This window comes from Pleuronectes platessa, chromosome 22 (assembly GCF_947347685.1).
Source record: "Pleuronectes platessa chromosome 22, fPlePla1.1, whole genome shotgun sequence".
Classification (NCBI taxonomy): domain Eukaryota; kingdom Metazoa; phylum Chordata; class Actinopteri; order Pleuronectiformes; family Pleuronectidae; genus Pleuronectes; species Pleuronectes platessa.
The window spans coordinates 8,108,165-8,122,449 of record NC_070647.1 but is presented as its reverse complement, the minus strand read 5'-3'; the positions used below and the strand labels follow the sequence as shown (position 1 = coordinate 8,122,449).

Sequence of the window (14,285 nt, the reverse complement as noted above, 5' to 3'; positions counted from 1 at the left end):
AATTAAAAAAAACTATGTTTAAGGATTTTAATGAATTACTGAATTGGTTTTCTATCAAATAAAATGAATCATCATAAACACCAAAGTTTGCTTGATGTTTGTATAATTTTTTAAGTTTACTGTTATAAAACTACCAACTTTTTAACCTTCAGTACCTGTTGGCAGCAAGTCAGCTCTGGATTGATCGCTCTCATTTTTATGCAAGTGGCCTGTTTCTAGAGGGTAAAGGGTCATGTTAGTTTCATTCGTTTCATTTGTTTGAGGTTTATTTGTCATTTATTATTAAGAAACTGAACCCCAAATTGCCAATTCACCATAAAATGATCATGTTATATGGGTATTCGGTGTTGACATGGTGAAAATGATTTTAATACGTGTCTATTATCTTTATAGGACATTTCTCTTGTGTTGTATCGCTAAGTATAAATGTAAATCAATGACTGAGTATCGTATATACTCTTAACCAGTCTAATCAGGTGAGTTGATGTGAATTTATCAGCCATAGGGTCTCAGAGAGAAAGCCATTGTTAGCACCTATCAATAGGACAGGAAGACTTTGATCAGGATTAGGAAACACCCAGCCTTACAAAAGCTGACTTTCTTCAGGAGAGGAAAGCATTTCACTCTTTGAAAACAGCAAACTACCAGGAACAGTGGGCTTGTAAAATAAGCTTTGACCAGCTTCACGCTGCTGCTGTTTGTTGTGCGTTCAAAAGGATGGATACTCGGGAGGCATTGTGATGTTCACAGAGGAGGATGTACGAGTGCAAGCGAGTCATGATTGTCTGCGTGTGCGTTTGCGTTCAGTGAACCTCCTGAGCCTTCCGGTGCTGGTCCAACACACAGGAGATGTGTGTGTGTTGGACGTTAGCCAACCAGTGCAGGGTGTGTGTGTGTGTGTGTGTGTACACGGGTGTGTGTACAAGGATGTGCTCAGTGGCTTTAGGGGTTTCAGGACTTTTTATTGACATGATCAACAAGTGCACATTAGTAGCCGGGTTACTCATTACAGGTGATGTTGTAGTTTGTTTGTGATAAGACTCTCGCTTTTAGAACAAAGTCCTGTCAGGTATAACAAGCCGTCAGCTACTTCAGCACATCCCACCCATCCCTCTCAGGACCACTGCTGCTGCTCAGGTAAATACTGCCTCTACTTTTATTCATTTTTATTCCTTTGAAATCTGGACATTTTTCTTTTACACTCAATGAGGAAACATTGTTATATGAAAGGGTTGATGTAGTGTAAATTACTGGTATATTGTGTGTATGATGATCAGGAAAGCGAGTGCAAAAGTTAATTTGTTTAGCATCTTAAAGCGTATATGACAGCAATCAACGAATCCACATCTTTCTATTTATTTTTCAACTTATCTACTCCACTCTTTATACAACATGCTAAAACATCTTTAAACAGGCATTCAGGTGAGGTATGTGTACCAGGTCTGTCTCTTTATGGACTTTACTGGACTCTGCAATGTTCTTATTAGTTCTTGTGTTTGTTTGTTTCTTTTTTTTTCATTAGTAAGGTTCTAACTCTGTTTTCAAATTCTTTGGCCCTGTGAAGCAGTTGTGACTCTTGTCTTTGAAAAGTCCTTTACGAATAAACTTTACTTATTTACTTTGTGTCTTTATGTTGTTTCCAGTTCTCTGATTTATCACACATAGAAATGAGTTTGCTCCTAATCTCCTTGTGTATGTTTCTGCAGGCCTCTCGGAGTTGTGTTTTCTGCCTCCTCGCATCTATCGAGAACGGCATCATGAGTGTAGAGTCCAGAAAAACACGTGAGGCCTGCTGCTCCAAGCTCAAGGTGGGTGAAATGTCACCCTCTCCCTATGTTGAAACCTTTAGGACGATCACTCACTGCTTCATATTCGCGTCCTAATCAGTGTTGAGACCGTGCAATGACAAAAAAACTAACCAAGCCAAATCTGTTGATTTCCATCTTGTCTCTGTGTGGTATTGCTTTGTTTTTATTGTCTGTGTCCACCTAATGCTGCACCTGATTGGGCAGTAAAAAGGTAAAGCATTAACACAGTAAAGTCCTAAAAATGTGACAAGAGATAAGGCAGATAGTTGGGGGAAATAACAGTGAAATGGTTGTTTTGACCTGGATTCATATCATTGACTTCTTTGTTTACTACACACTCTATAATATCCGACTATATACAAGTGAAGGGGTACATTCTTTAATTATTTATTTAAGAGTTGTTGATGATGTTGATTTCTTGGAAGAAATTCCCAGTCATCCTCATGTAAGTACAAAGCCTTCCATGCTGCTTAACTCTGGGAACTTTAACTCTTATGTAAGTAGTGGCACATATCTAAATATAACACACTAGTATATGACCTACAACCCAGAGTGAGTCCCTTTCAATTTTTAACTTTGTTGGGGGCAAGGATACGACTGCACGCAAGCAGTATTTGTACTGGCAAATTAACCACAAAAATACCTGTTAATTGTATTTGTCGAATGCGATCCAAACCCCCTGTCTTTGTCCATCACAAAATATAATCGTGTCACTAATGTTAATGTTTTTAGTTGCTGTTAAATAACAACTTGTTGGAAATTCATGTTTTTAGTTAGATAACTGTAGAAGATTTGAGCCTGAAAACTCTTGATCTTTAGACAGACAGTATGCAACATGTTAGGCTATGATTGCCCCTCTTTAGTGAATGAGTAAATACTCTTTAATTACGCTAATGGTTTCTATCTTTAAAAAAGCTTATTCTAATGTAAATGAGGGTATCAGATCAATGTTGAGGCCAATTGTGAAGTGGCCTATTGTAAAGCCAGACAGTGGAAGATACCTATGGATTAATTACATCCACGATGGAAGGCAAACATTGACCTGATGTTTGACCTGAACATTCAAATTCAAATAAATCCTTATATTTGTTGTGAACTTGTCATATTGACAAAAATGTATGATAAAGTGGCTAAGGCCTCAGTCTTTCATGATGGTGGTTGTTGTTTTGATCCACACAATAAACACTGAAAGAACTGTGTCTATCATTAGAGCAAAACGTCTTTCTTCCATTAAGGACTCTACAAAAATTGGGTGTTCAAATGAAATGACAAATAGGAAACTAATAAGAAATTTCAACAAGCAGATATATGACCATCATTGCAAATCAATGACAAATACCTTAGACATGGATGAAGATAAATAGATGAGTCTAGTTAATCAAGGAATCAATCAAAGGAAGGGAAGCGTCCACATGATAATACAACATTGATCCTTTCACTGTGGAAGTTACAACCTTTGAGACTTGGTTAGAAAATAAATCCTCTGATTTGATTACTGTAACAGCAAAAAAGGAGTTTAATCCTCTCACTCAAAATCTTTTGCCGAGAGATTCTTTTTAAGATAGTCATTTTACAAAAGTCATTATTCTAAGTTGATTGAGAAGTATTTTCTCTTATCCTTATTAAATCTGCTTCCACTGACCATGTTTCACTGGAGAAAAGGTTCATCCAACAACTCCTTGTGTGTTTTTCAGCTCTTCCTGGCCTCGCTGGCATTTGTGTATTTTGCCAAAGCCTTTTGTGGAGCCTACATGAAGAGCTCCATCACTCAGATTGAGAGACGCTTCGACATCCCCAGCTCCCTCATTGGGGTTATCGATGGCAGCTTTGAAATGGGTATGTGCAATGTTAAATATGGGATGTTTCGTTGGGATAATAAAATATTTTAGAAAGTGAAAATATCGGGAGATGAAAACTAGATTTGTAACAGAGATTGAGCCACTAAATCTCCCTCTCAGAAGAATAATTTGATGAATCGGGACATGAGCTTATTTGCTTTCTTGCCACGAGTTAGATCTATACCACTGTTGTGTCTGTATGGCAGCTAAACATCAAGCTACTCAAGCTCACTTATTAACGGTGAATACACTTTTTGTTTGTTTGTTTACAATATAGAGAAATAAGAGAAGGACTGTCTCATAACTCCTGTAAAATGCACTGCATGTTGCCCTCTGCTCTGGTTTTTTATATGGATTGAACAAACAAATAATAATAAATGATGTATTAATTAGTGAGCTTTAGAGGTGGTGGTAGGCAGGATATGTTGCATTTGAGCATGCTAAGCTCGGCTAACTGGTAGTTACTGCAGTAACAAATTTAACCTACAGACGTGACAATCACATCTGCTGAATCATCAAACTCTCTGCATGGAATTGCGAAAAAGTATATTTGCCAAAATGTCAAAGCACTTTGTTCAGCCAGCAATTCATTCCTCTCATTCCCAGGCAACCTGTTGGTCATAGCCATTGTGAGCTACTTCGGTGCGAAGCTCCATCGTCCACGGCTGATCGGTATCGGCTGTCTGATCATGGCTGCTGGATCTTTCCTCATCGCCATGCCCCACTTCTTCCAGGGATTGTAAGAACACAGTTTGCTTTTCATTCTCAATATACGACTTTTGCACAGGTAAGACTTATCAAGGTATATCCTGCAGTAATTACACACATCAGTTAGAATAATATAGTAGCGACACCAGCTCTTGAAGGCAGAGCTGCTGTGGATGCAGAAATAAAGTAATATTAAACCACATTGGCCTGGATCCAATAATGACTTATTATTTGTTTGTTATATTAAACTGAAGCAAAATGTAATATATTATAGCTTTAATTGCACTGCAGGATTAAATTGTTTGGGACCCTGTTTGCGTGGTTTCTGTGTGTCACTGGTAATTTAAATTGTCCCACATTAATGCAATTAATGTTAACATGACACTAAAATTAGATGTTGACACAACAATCCGATTTAATAAGACAGGATCAGACATCATGCATGACCCACATTAGTTGTTATTCTGCTTCAGTGAAGTATCCCTTGACAAACATGCAGTTCGTTAAGTTTACACACAGGGGCGTTTGGGGCCCCTGGAGGTCAGAGGCCCTGCACCAGTCACCTTTCAGGAATAAGTAATATGAATGTTGTTATTAAGAAGATATTAAATCTATGAAGACAATACATTGCATGTGGCTTGACAAAGGTCATGCTACTTTCCTGCCCCAGTTTAACTCCAGTTATGAGATCTGCACTGTCACCCAAATTTTAAAGAGCTTAAACCAACAGATAAGATAAGACACAAATATGTACTCAATAACAATGTGCATATGTAGCATGTGAGCACATTGTTTACCTTAGGCACAAATCAAAATGCTTTCAAATCAGTTAAAACTGTTTTATAGTGTGTTTACTGAACTGAACAGTTGTTTAATAATCCTTAATGTTTTCCAGGTATAAATACGAGACAAGTATGACTCACAGCACAGACATAAACAGCACCGAGAGCATCCTGCCCTGCTTGTCCAACCACAGCATCCCTGACGCAGATGAGACGCTTGATTTAGCGCCTCAAGCAGGTACAAGTCAAACACCTCTGCCGTCGGTTAAGCATCATTAACATGAGTCACAATTTCAAATCAATACATTTACGTGAACCGAGGATGAACATTGCTTTAAACACTTAAAGATAAGTATGTTGAACCTTACATGAGATTTCAGTTCACATTCTAAGTCCACCTCCCTTAGCTTGTGAGAAGGCAGCTGGCTCGTCCATGTGGATCTACATTTTCTTGGGAAACATGCTGCGCGGGATTGGAGAGACTCCCATCATGCCTCTGGGTGTGTCCTACCTGGATGATTTCTCCAGAGAGGAGAACACTCCTTTCTATTTGGGTTAGTTTCTTTTGTTGATTTATACTTTGCTGTGGATCTTAGCTACATCATCTTCCATCTTATATCACTCTGATCTTTTATCTTCCTGCCCCATTTAAAGTCACAGTACAGGCATATTTAACCTTTCTGTTTCTCCATTGTTCCAGCTTGTATCCACACAGTGGGAATCTTAGGACCTATGTTTGGGTACATGCTTGGCTCCTTCCTTGCCAAGATCTATGTAGACATCGGATCTGTGGATTTAGGTATGTGTTAATGTGGTGTTACTACATTGTATAGCCGGACAACATCACATTAGAACTTCTGACAGTCACTGATCAAGAGGTCTGAATGCTCCAACCCTCCTTCAAAAGCTGCTGTTATCTCCCTTCTCCTTCTCACAGACAGCATCAGCATTAACCACAAGGACTCTCGCTGGGTGGGGGCCTGGTGGCTGGGCTTCATAGTGACCGGCATTGTGCTGCTGCTGTCCAGTATCCCATTCTGGTTCCTGCCCAAGTCTCTGCCCAAGCAGGGCGAGGAGGAGAGTCAGAATAAGAGCACAGAGCTGGCCACAGTGGCAGAGCAGGATAAATTCCTGGCAGAGGAAAACCAGGAGCATGACGAGAAAGAGAAGCCGGTCTCGTTCCACGAGATGGCTAAAGGTAACGTGTAGCCTGCCACATCTAACTTATAGTTACCTTAACATTTAAGCAAGAATGTAAGAATGTTATTACAGATAAGGCTTCACCTACAATGAGCATAAACCAATTACAGACTTCTGAGAATTGTGTCACTATATTAACAGGTTTAAGAATAAAAGCATTGAATCATTAACCAGGTAAAGCCCAGTAAAACCTCAACCCAGACCAATAACCCTGATACCTGGACTTACTGCGACTTACAACCACGCAACCTGAGCAAGAGTCAAGATAATAGAAAATGTGAGAACTGCTGCTAAAGGAAATACAAACATGCTATTCAATATATTACAAGGACAATATTTGAAGAGTTATTTTCCAGCAAAAAGGTAAATTATGACAACAGACCCACGGAAAAGGAAATATAAAAGTTATGCTTCTAATGATGCTGTTTAATGTGTGTGAAATCAATCTATGTTGCTGAGATATGAGAAATGAGGGCAGCCGTTAAATTAAAAGATTTAAGATATTTATTTATTATTATTTTAGGCTATAGTAGATTTATATGTAGATAAATGTATGACTTGAGTATGTATACATAAAGGTATTTCTAAATGGGTTATCATACAAATATACAGACATACAGGTGTAATAAATAGAATAATAAGAATTTTGACTGATGTGACACCTTCCAAAGGCGGCTCTACAAAATCATGAAATGTAAAGACAAAACCAGTAATAGAGGAAATAGCCGGGGATAAACTAGTAGTTAAAAACATTTGTGAACAGGTTTGTTTTAGGCAAAAACAAAAGTCCAACTAATTAGTTTGACTGTACATTTCTACTTTCGCAGTCATAGTAAGGAAACCATTGTACATATTAGTAAAACTTTTCTATCACCTTTCGCTGTGCTTTGTCCTTCACCAGATTTCGTTCCGTCTCTGAGACGACTCTTCAGGAACAGCATCTACGTACTGATGATCCTAACGCACCTCGTGGCCGTCAATGGCTTCATGGGCCTCATCACCTTCAAGCCGAAGTACTTGGAGCAAATCTTCGGCCAATCTGCCTCCAGGGCCACTTTCCTCATAGGTACGGAGCCATAACTCTGCACTTTGTAGCCAGAGGCGACTCAAACAATGATGTTATTGAAGGGAAGTGTGATTTTGAGAGACAAAGCTAACGTGGAATGTGAGCACCAAGTAGCCCACTGTGGACTCTCCTTTTGTGTGTGTGTGAGTGTGTCTGTAAAGTATCAACTTGAGCTATGATTAACTTTTTATGACTGTTTACCTGCAAGGCAAGTAAACACTGCTAGTTGTTTGAACATTTATAGATTTAGAGCCATTGTCGTTCAATTACCCTTGATTATGAAAAGTAGCAGGAATAACAGCTGAACAGGTTTGAATGAAAAATCCTTTGAAACACAGCTCTTATATGTAGTGTTTTCTCACTGGAGCTTCTTACTGACACATGAACGCATCACAAGCTATTTTAACATTGTTAATGAGCCTGCATGAAGTAATTTATTTTAGCTATATACCAACCAGAATTACTTAGATTCCATGGAGTACTTCTGCTATTGTAATGTGGAAAGATTGTGGTGGAGCACAACAAAAAATCGAATTATCAAATCAAATAAAAAGCATTTATTCAAATATGGAGCTATAGGTAATTTAAGAGTTGTTAAAAGATTGAATAAATTATTAATTCATAATTATGTATTATGTATTTATAATAAGCCAAAAACCATCAGCGCACTGTCAAAATATTTGGAAAAAAACAATGCAAAAATAGAAAAGTGGTTATGATGGAGAGAACATGCTGTTCTGATAAATGGATCGCTAGTAAAAGGCTTGTTATAAAGTTTATTTGTATAACACATTTAAACAAGGCAATTCAAAGTACTGTATATGATGACAAATTGTAAAAGCGACATTAAACCAAATATACAAGCATCTGCCACTTCAGTTGCAGACACCAAACCGACCTTGTCACGGGTAATATAAAAAACATTTAAACAATATCCATCTTATATAATTTATATAGTGTTAAAAGACATCTAGTTGCAATTATTCAACTTTTGTGATGATGCTCATTTGTCAAATAATGATGGAACCTAAGGTAAAATACTTCAAAGGTCTTACAACTCTACGGTTCTGTTTAGATTTCTAATCTCCTACAGCTCCCAGGCTTATGTGTTACCTAATGTAAATTACATGACCAGTACTACAATTCTATGCTAAAGTGATTCTAACGTGTTGATCCCTCCAGGTATCCTGAACCTGCCGGCCGTAGCTTTGGGCATCATCACCGGAGGGTTGGTGTTGAAACGCTTCAAGCTGGGCATCGTCGGAGCAGCCAGGGTGTCCATTACTGCCACAATGGTGTCCTTCTGTCTGCTTTCCATGCAGGTCTTCATGCACTGTGGACAAGCAGAGGTGGCTGGTCTCACTGTCTCATATCAGGGGTGAGTAGAGCACTAACCATCTCTCAATGCTGTATGAATGTAATAAAGATTCTTAACAGTATGTTTAATTTGATCCATGTCTGTGTTTGCGTGTGCACCAGGGCTCCTCAGGTGTCACACGACCATCAGACTTTGCTGTCGCAGTGCAATGTGGGCTGCTCCTGCTCGGTGAAGCACTGGGACCCGGTGTGTGCCTACAACGGCATGACGTACACCTCGCCATGCCTGGCCGGCTGCCAGACCTCCACTGGCATTGGCAGGGACATGGTGAGACCCTCACAGAAATGGTGTAACTGGTAGAGGGAAAACAAAGAACCTTGCCGAATTGAGATGACAAGAGATCACTTTGACAAGAAGTATAAGTTTGATATCATTGTGTTTCTGTGATGATTTTCTGACCATTTTTCAGTGACACTGATTAGTCACAGAGGAAAAGAGAAGGAAAAAGGGCAGGGAGGCCAAATTTGATTCAAGCGCACTCTGCTTAGTTTCTAGAAAGTTTAGAAAACAACATGACCAACATTCCCCTTGTGAAACCAGATTTAAAGTCACTAGATCTGGAGAAAATTGCGCAAACTCTGAAATGTCAGCCCCATAAACATGACAGATTTTTTTCTGACGGATCAAGATCCATTGATTAATCTCTGAGAATGCAACAAAAAGGAAAATCTCATCTGATCTTGAGCTTCAACAAAATTGAATGGGTTCTCGTCTTAACTCAAACCTCATCCTTCCACCAAGTTAAATAGTAAGCTTACAAACAAGTTAACAGGCAAGAGTTAACCTACTTGGGAGAGATAACAAACTGAATTGAACAAACTGTGTGCAAGTGATGATATGCGCAAGTCTTAAGTTCTACTAGCAGCTCCTAAAGGGCCAAGGCTGTTGGACTGGAATGAATAACCTGCTTATAATGTTGTTAAAGCCTCACCAGTAGTTTTTTTCTGGTGGGTGATGTGGGAGTTCAGGCCACAGGATCATTACTAACTCATAAACATAGAACAACTCACATTTCCTCTCTTTTCTCTGGTTCTTTAGATGTTTCATAACTGTAGCTGCATTGAAGACAAGAGGACATCATCTGCGAACATGTCTGCAGTGCTGGGCCAGTGCCCCAGGAGCAGTGACTGTGACGGCATGTTTAAAATCTACATGGCTCTGTCTGTGATTGGATCCTTCATCTCTGCATGCGGGGCAACACCAGGATATATAGTGCTGCTCAGGTCAGAGACTCTAATTCTGAAGGAGCAAATGTTTCTCCTGTCATTTACATTCATCATTTTATACGTATGTCATGTATATAAGTCCACTTTAAACGATGAGACACAAACCTCATGAAGTGAATAAAGAACAGTGGTTTTCATGGCTGCTTATTTTTACTGTCTGATTACCTGGTTAAAAAAGATTTATTTAGTAGATTCCCCAATTTATCCAATTAAATAATTTAATCAATGGTCATTATATATATTATATAAAGTGAACATATTGAATTCTTCTCTTTAATTTATATATGGAACTTTAATATGGCGCACCTTACATGCATGAAATATGAGTGATGTGTTACATTGGTGGAGTGATACGATGTAAACAGTGTCGTGCCACTTTAGCTATGGGGAATTCAAGTGTCCATGGGTGTTTGTTAGACATCGAACATATGTGGAGTGAAGTTATAATAAAGGTTAAAGGGACCATACATTGACATCAGCCTTTAATATGACTTTCACTACATGTTCCAGATCCATACAGCAAGACCTGAAATCCCTGGCATTGGGAATGCAGACACTGATCGTAAGAAGTCTGGGTGAGTACAGGACAGAGTGTTGTAATAAAAATTAGACTTATACCAGGCGATAAACATCATATTCATCCCATGTGTCCAATGTAAGCAAACATGACTCTGTGTCCTTCAAGGTGGGATCCCTCCTCCTATTTACTTCGGAGCACTCATCGACCGAACCTGTTTGAAGTGGGGTACCAAGCAGTGTGGAGGTCGAGGAGCTTGTAGGCTCTATGATGCTAATGCCTTTAGGTACAGTGAAGCTTTTATTTTATGATCGTTCACTTTCCTGCTAGAGCAACCTAGTATTAATAATTAAGCAGGATATTTCTATTTGTAAAGTGTTTCCAAAAGTTCGTGTCAAATTACTTTTTTGCATTTACATTTACGCATCTTATGGAACTCAATATCTTCTATCGTCTACCATAGATGATATCAATATATTCTATCATCTTGAGTATTTTTTCATTGTCACATACTTAAATATAAAATTTAAGTTTATGGAATATTCAACGTAAATTTAAATGCACAAAAGCATGAACAAGTGTGTTTTTCAGCGCCCAAGAGAGTACAGCATCAAATTTTAAGCGATTCGGACCCTTCAATATGAATAAACTTTGAATAGACAGGCAAGATCACAACAACAGTACGTTAACGATAACATCTACTGATTCTTCAGTCCGGGGTTCTTTGTAATGAATCGGGCTTCATTGAACTTTGAATAAACAGGTGAACAGCTCCTACATTAGTATTTTGTAGAGAAGTACAAGGAGGAGAAAAACTAAAAACAAATAAAAGAAGTGACATTGAAACTGTTTCACCTCACCTGCTCCAACATACTTCTCCCCCAGGGTGACATACATGGGCTTGATAAATGGACTCTACTTCCTGTCCAACATGCTGTGGGTGGGTCTCTACCTCCGAATTGTCAAGCGACAGAAGAAGTTAGCGTTGAGGAATCAGGCTAAAGAAAACGGACTAGAGGCGAACGGACAGGTCAATGGACACGCCACCATCAGCATCGCCAAAGACAAAGAGGACGCAGACAAGGAGAGCACCATTTAAGGTGGTATGACATCAAACCATAATACAGATGAATGACACATGCAGTATTTCCCATTACTTAACTACTGTGCTGCACCCGGACTGGACCAGATGCAGTAATGGTACAGTTTCAGAATTGTATACCTCTTTTTCTATGTAGTATGTGTATATATGCTGTAATCATATATACAGTATATGCTCAGTATAATGTATGTACAGTACATTGTTTTAAATACTAGTTCAAGACAAAAGTGTTGTTATGTCTAACTGAATATGGCCGACAATTTGTGGGATTATGGATCCCTCTGCTTGTCTTCATTGAACTATATTATAATGAAGTAACAGAGGGTGGTTGAGTGATAGTTCAGTAAAAGCATCCAGTTTAGACAATATGAGTAATTGAAGAGGTGTAAATACACAAGGATCACTATAAGAGGTATAATTAGAAATGGCAGATATTTGATTTCACATACAGGTGATTATTTTTGTTTTAAGAAAAACCCCTTCACTTACTGTATATACAGTATGAGTTATTATAGATGGTACCTGTACCCATCAAAGTAAGTGAAGTCTGTGATTGCTGAAGGAAGATCCAGTCCGTGAACGCAACACAAGAATGAAATATATTTACTTTATTAAAGAAGATTGATCAGATGTGTAATACTTCAACGAGGAGGAGGAGCTCCAGACACATCTTCTTAAATCACCATTTTATATTTGCAGCTCAATCCCACTTCAGTTGGTGCCCATATATGGGCCACCTAAAAAAGAATAGTTCGGCTGGAGGAATAAGACAAATTAAACTAGACTGCCATTTGTTAGCTCAGCTCAGCTTAGCACACAGATGCTCAACACTGGTTAGTTTGTTTAGTCTGCTCAAAAAGAAAATTGTAAAAACATTGTACATGTCGTGGACAGTATGTAACGTATTGAATAGGGAGCGTCAGACTTGTGATGTACAATGTACACAACTCGACCAGTAGGGTAGTAGTAAGAAATCACTCGTAGTGGATGGAGTCGAGAACCGTTTTGTCTATCTGTGCTGATAGGGGCCAAATGTTTCTCTCAAACTGCACACAGATCCTCAAGTGATTGTCAAGTGCTGGGTTATCTTTGTAGTCAATTGAAAAAATTTGGCTTCAGTATTCAACAAAAATTATATAGTTATAGTGTGTTCCCAACTACTTTCCTATGGATATTAGCTGATTCCCTTGTGATAGCCCTGGCCTCTGGAAAAAAAGGACAGGATGTTTGGGAGGATTTATTAATTCTGAGAAATCTGCTTTATTGGCATTAAGGTTAAAAACAATAAAAGCAATTTTATTTAAAATCACATTAACTAATGTCGGACGTATATTGCAATCCCAATGAACCCCTTCTCTCTGGATGAACAGTTCAGTTTGTTTGTCCCCATTTTGAACAGCTCACCTATTTTACAAATATTCATTTATTTGCCCTCTATACCACATTCTAGAAGTCTGTAACAGAATCCCTCATGAAAAGGTACCCGATAACTTTGCTAAAATGAATAAAACATAAAAATAGAGCTTTTTTTTATTGGTCTACATGTTTGGTAAAAATTTGAAGGGTGGATACATTGTGGTTGGTACAGTGTTTAAGGAGGAAGCCAAGATGATTTATGGTCTCAAAATGGTCTTTGTAAAGGAAATCTGACATTCCTCTAAAAAGCACACACACATACACTCATATAAATAGAGGTATCGAGTCCATTGCACCAGATGTCAGGAGAATTATTCTGACTGTAACACAACATTGATCAACTTGAGCACTGAACCCTGCATTTACATTTTTACAGGCTCTGAAATATATTTCAAATCTTTCAGGAAATGTTGGTTCAACCTTTGTCTCAGTTTAAACTCACTCATACTGATTTCCCTAAAGGTTTTGAATAAACCATGCGGAATCATCTTCATGAATCGTTGTGCATGTTTGAGATGCCTATTATGGGATGTACTGTCAGCTGTCACAGAGACAGAAAGGTCACTTTACGCTCTCTGTTAATGGGCCCTGGCTGCATCTAACATGTCTGAACACGTTGTGTGACTGACACTGCACACACTTCTTGTTACATCACATTATTTTACACAAAAACTAGAGGTCAACATTCACATAATCCTCCGAATCAACGCTGTTTGTTTTGGAAAGTTCACTAAAGTTTGCACAGTGGACTAAGAGCCGGTGCACTGTATGTTTTAACTCTGTTATACACTGACTGCATAGTTGTAGAGAAACCAATTTATATGTGCTATTAAAAACTGTTAATAAGAAGAATTCCTTTTTTTTATTTTTTTTTATCTTCCTCATTGCATTTTTACAATTTTATTGATTGTCCTTGAAAGTATATGTAAGCCAATTTTCACAATAAACAGTTTTTATGCATTTTCTTTTTCAGAGCGTTCTGTTGATGCCGCATTATACCTGTTATCGTGTTGTTTCACATATGTCAAGCTATACAGTTTCCATATGCTCCATTTGTCTCACTATAAAGCTGCAATAACCATTATTTTATTGCTAACAATAATTAATGAATTAAAGAAATAGCTCTACTGAACAATTATCCTCAACCTGAGCATTTTAGCATCTTTCAGCGATTGTTTGTTTTTTTCTGGTCTGCAGCTTTACTCTTTTGATTCACTAACACCACTGTTATAGCCTTAACGTTG

At 38.3% G+C, this 14,285-nt stretch overlaps 1 protein-coding gene across 1 annotated transcript; it reads left to right on the top strand.

Annotated features, from left to right (window-relative positions):
• Positions 1-164: 164 nt before the first annotated feature.
• On the top strand, positions 165-14,001 carry LOC128428695 (solute carrier organic anion transporter family member 1C1). The gene is made up of 15 exons (XM_053414924.1): positions 165-1,137; positions 1,707-1,808; positions 3,503-3,644; positions 4,253-4,385; positions 5,250-5,374; positions 5,544-5,690; positions 5,837-5,935; positions 6,074-6,334; positions 7,238-7,402; positions 8,585-8,780; positions 8,882-9,047; positions 9,819-10,003; positions 10,517-10,581; positions 10,692-10,809; positions 11,409-14,001. Exons 2-15 carry the CDS (start codon positions 1,758-1,760, stop codon positions 11,620-11,622), a joined length of 2,067 nt encoding a protein of 688 aa, XP_053270899.1. The 5' UTR covers positions 165-1,137; positions 1,707-1,757; the 3' UTR covers positions 11,623-14,001.
• The last annotated feature ends 284 nt before the right edge of the window (positions 14,002-14,285 follow it).

Excerpts from the sequence above, each read along its gene's own strand:
- LOC128428695 (XM_053414924.1), top strand. The coding sequence starts at position 1,758 with ATGAGTGTAGAGTCCAGAAAAACACGTGAGGCCTGCTGCTCCAAGCTC. Across the intron at positions 1,809-3,502 it reads CCTGCTGCTCCAAGCTCAAG|CTCTTCCTGGCCTCGCTGGC; the intron begins GTGGGTGAAATG and ends TGTGTTTTTCAG. Across the intron at positions 3,645-4,252 it reads CGATGGCAGCTTTGAAATGG|GCAACCTGTTGGTCATAGCC; the intron begins GTATGTGCAATG and ends TCTCATTCCCAG.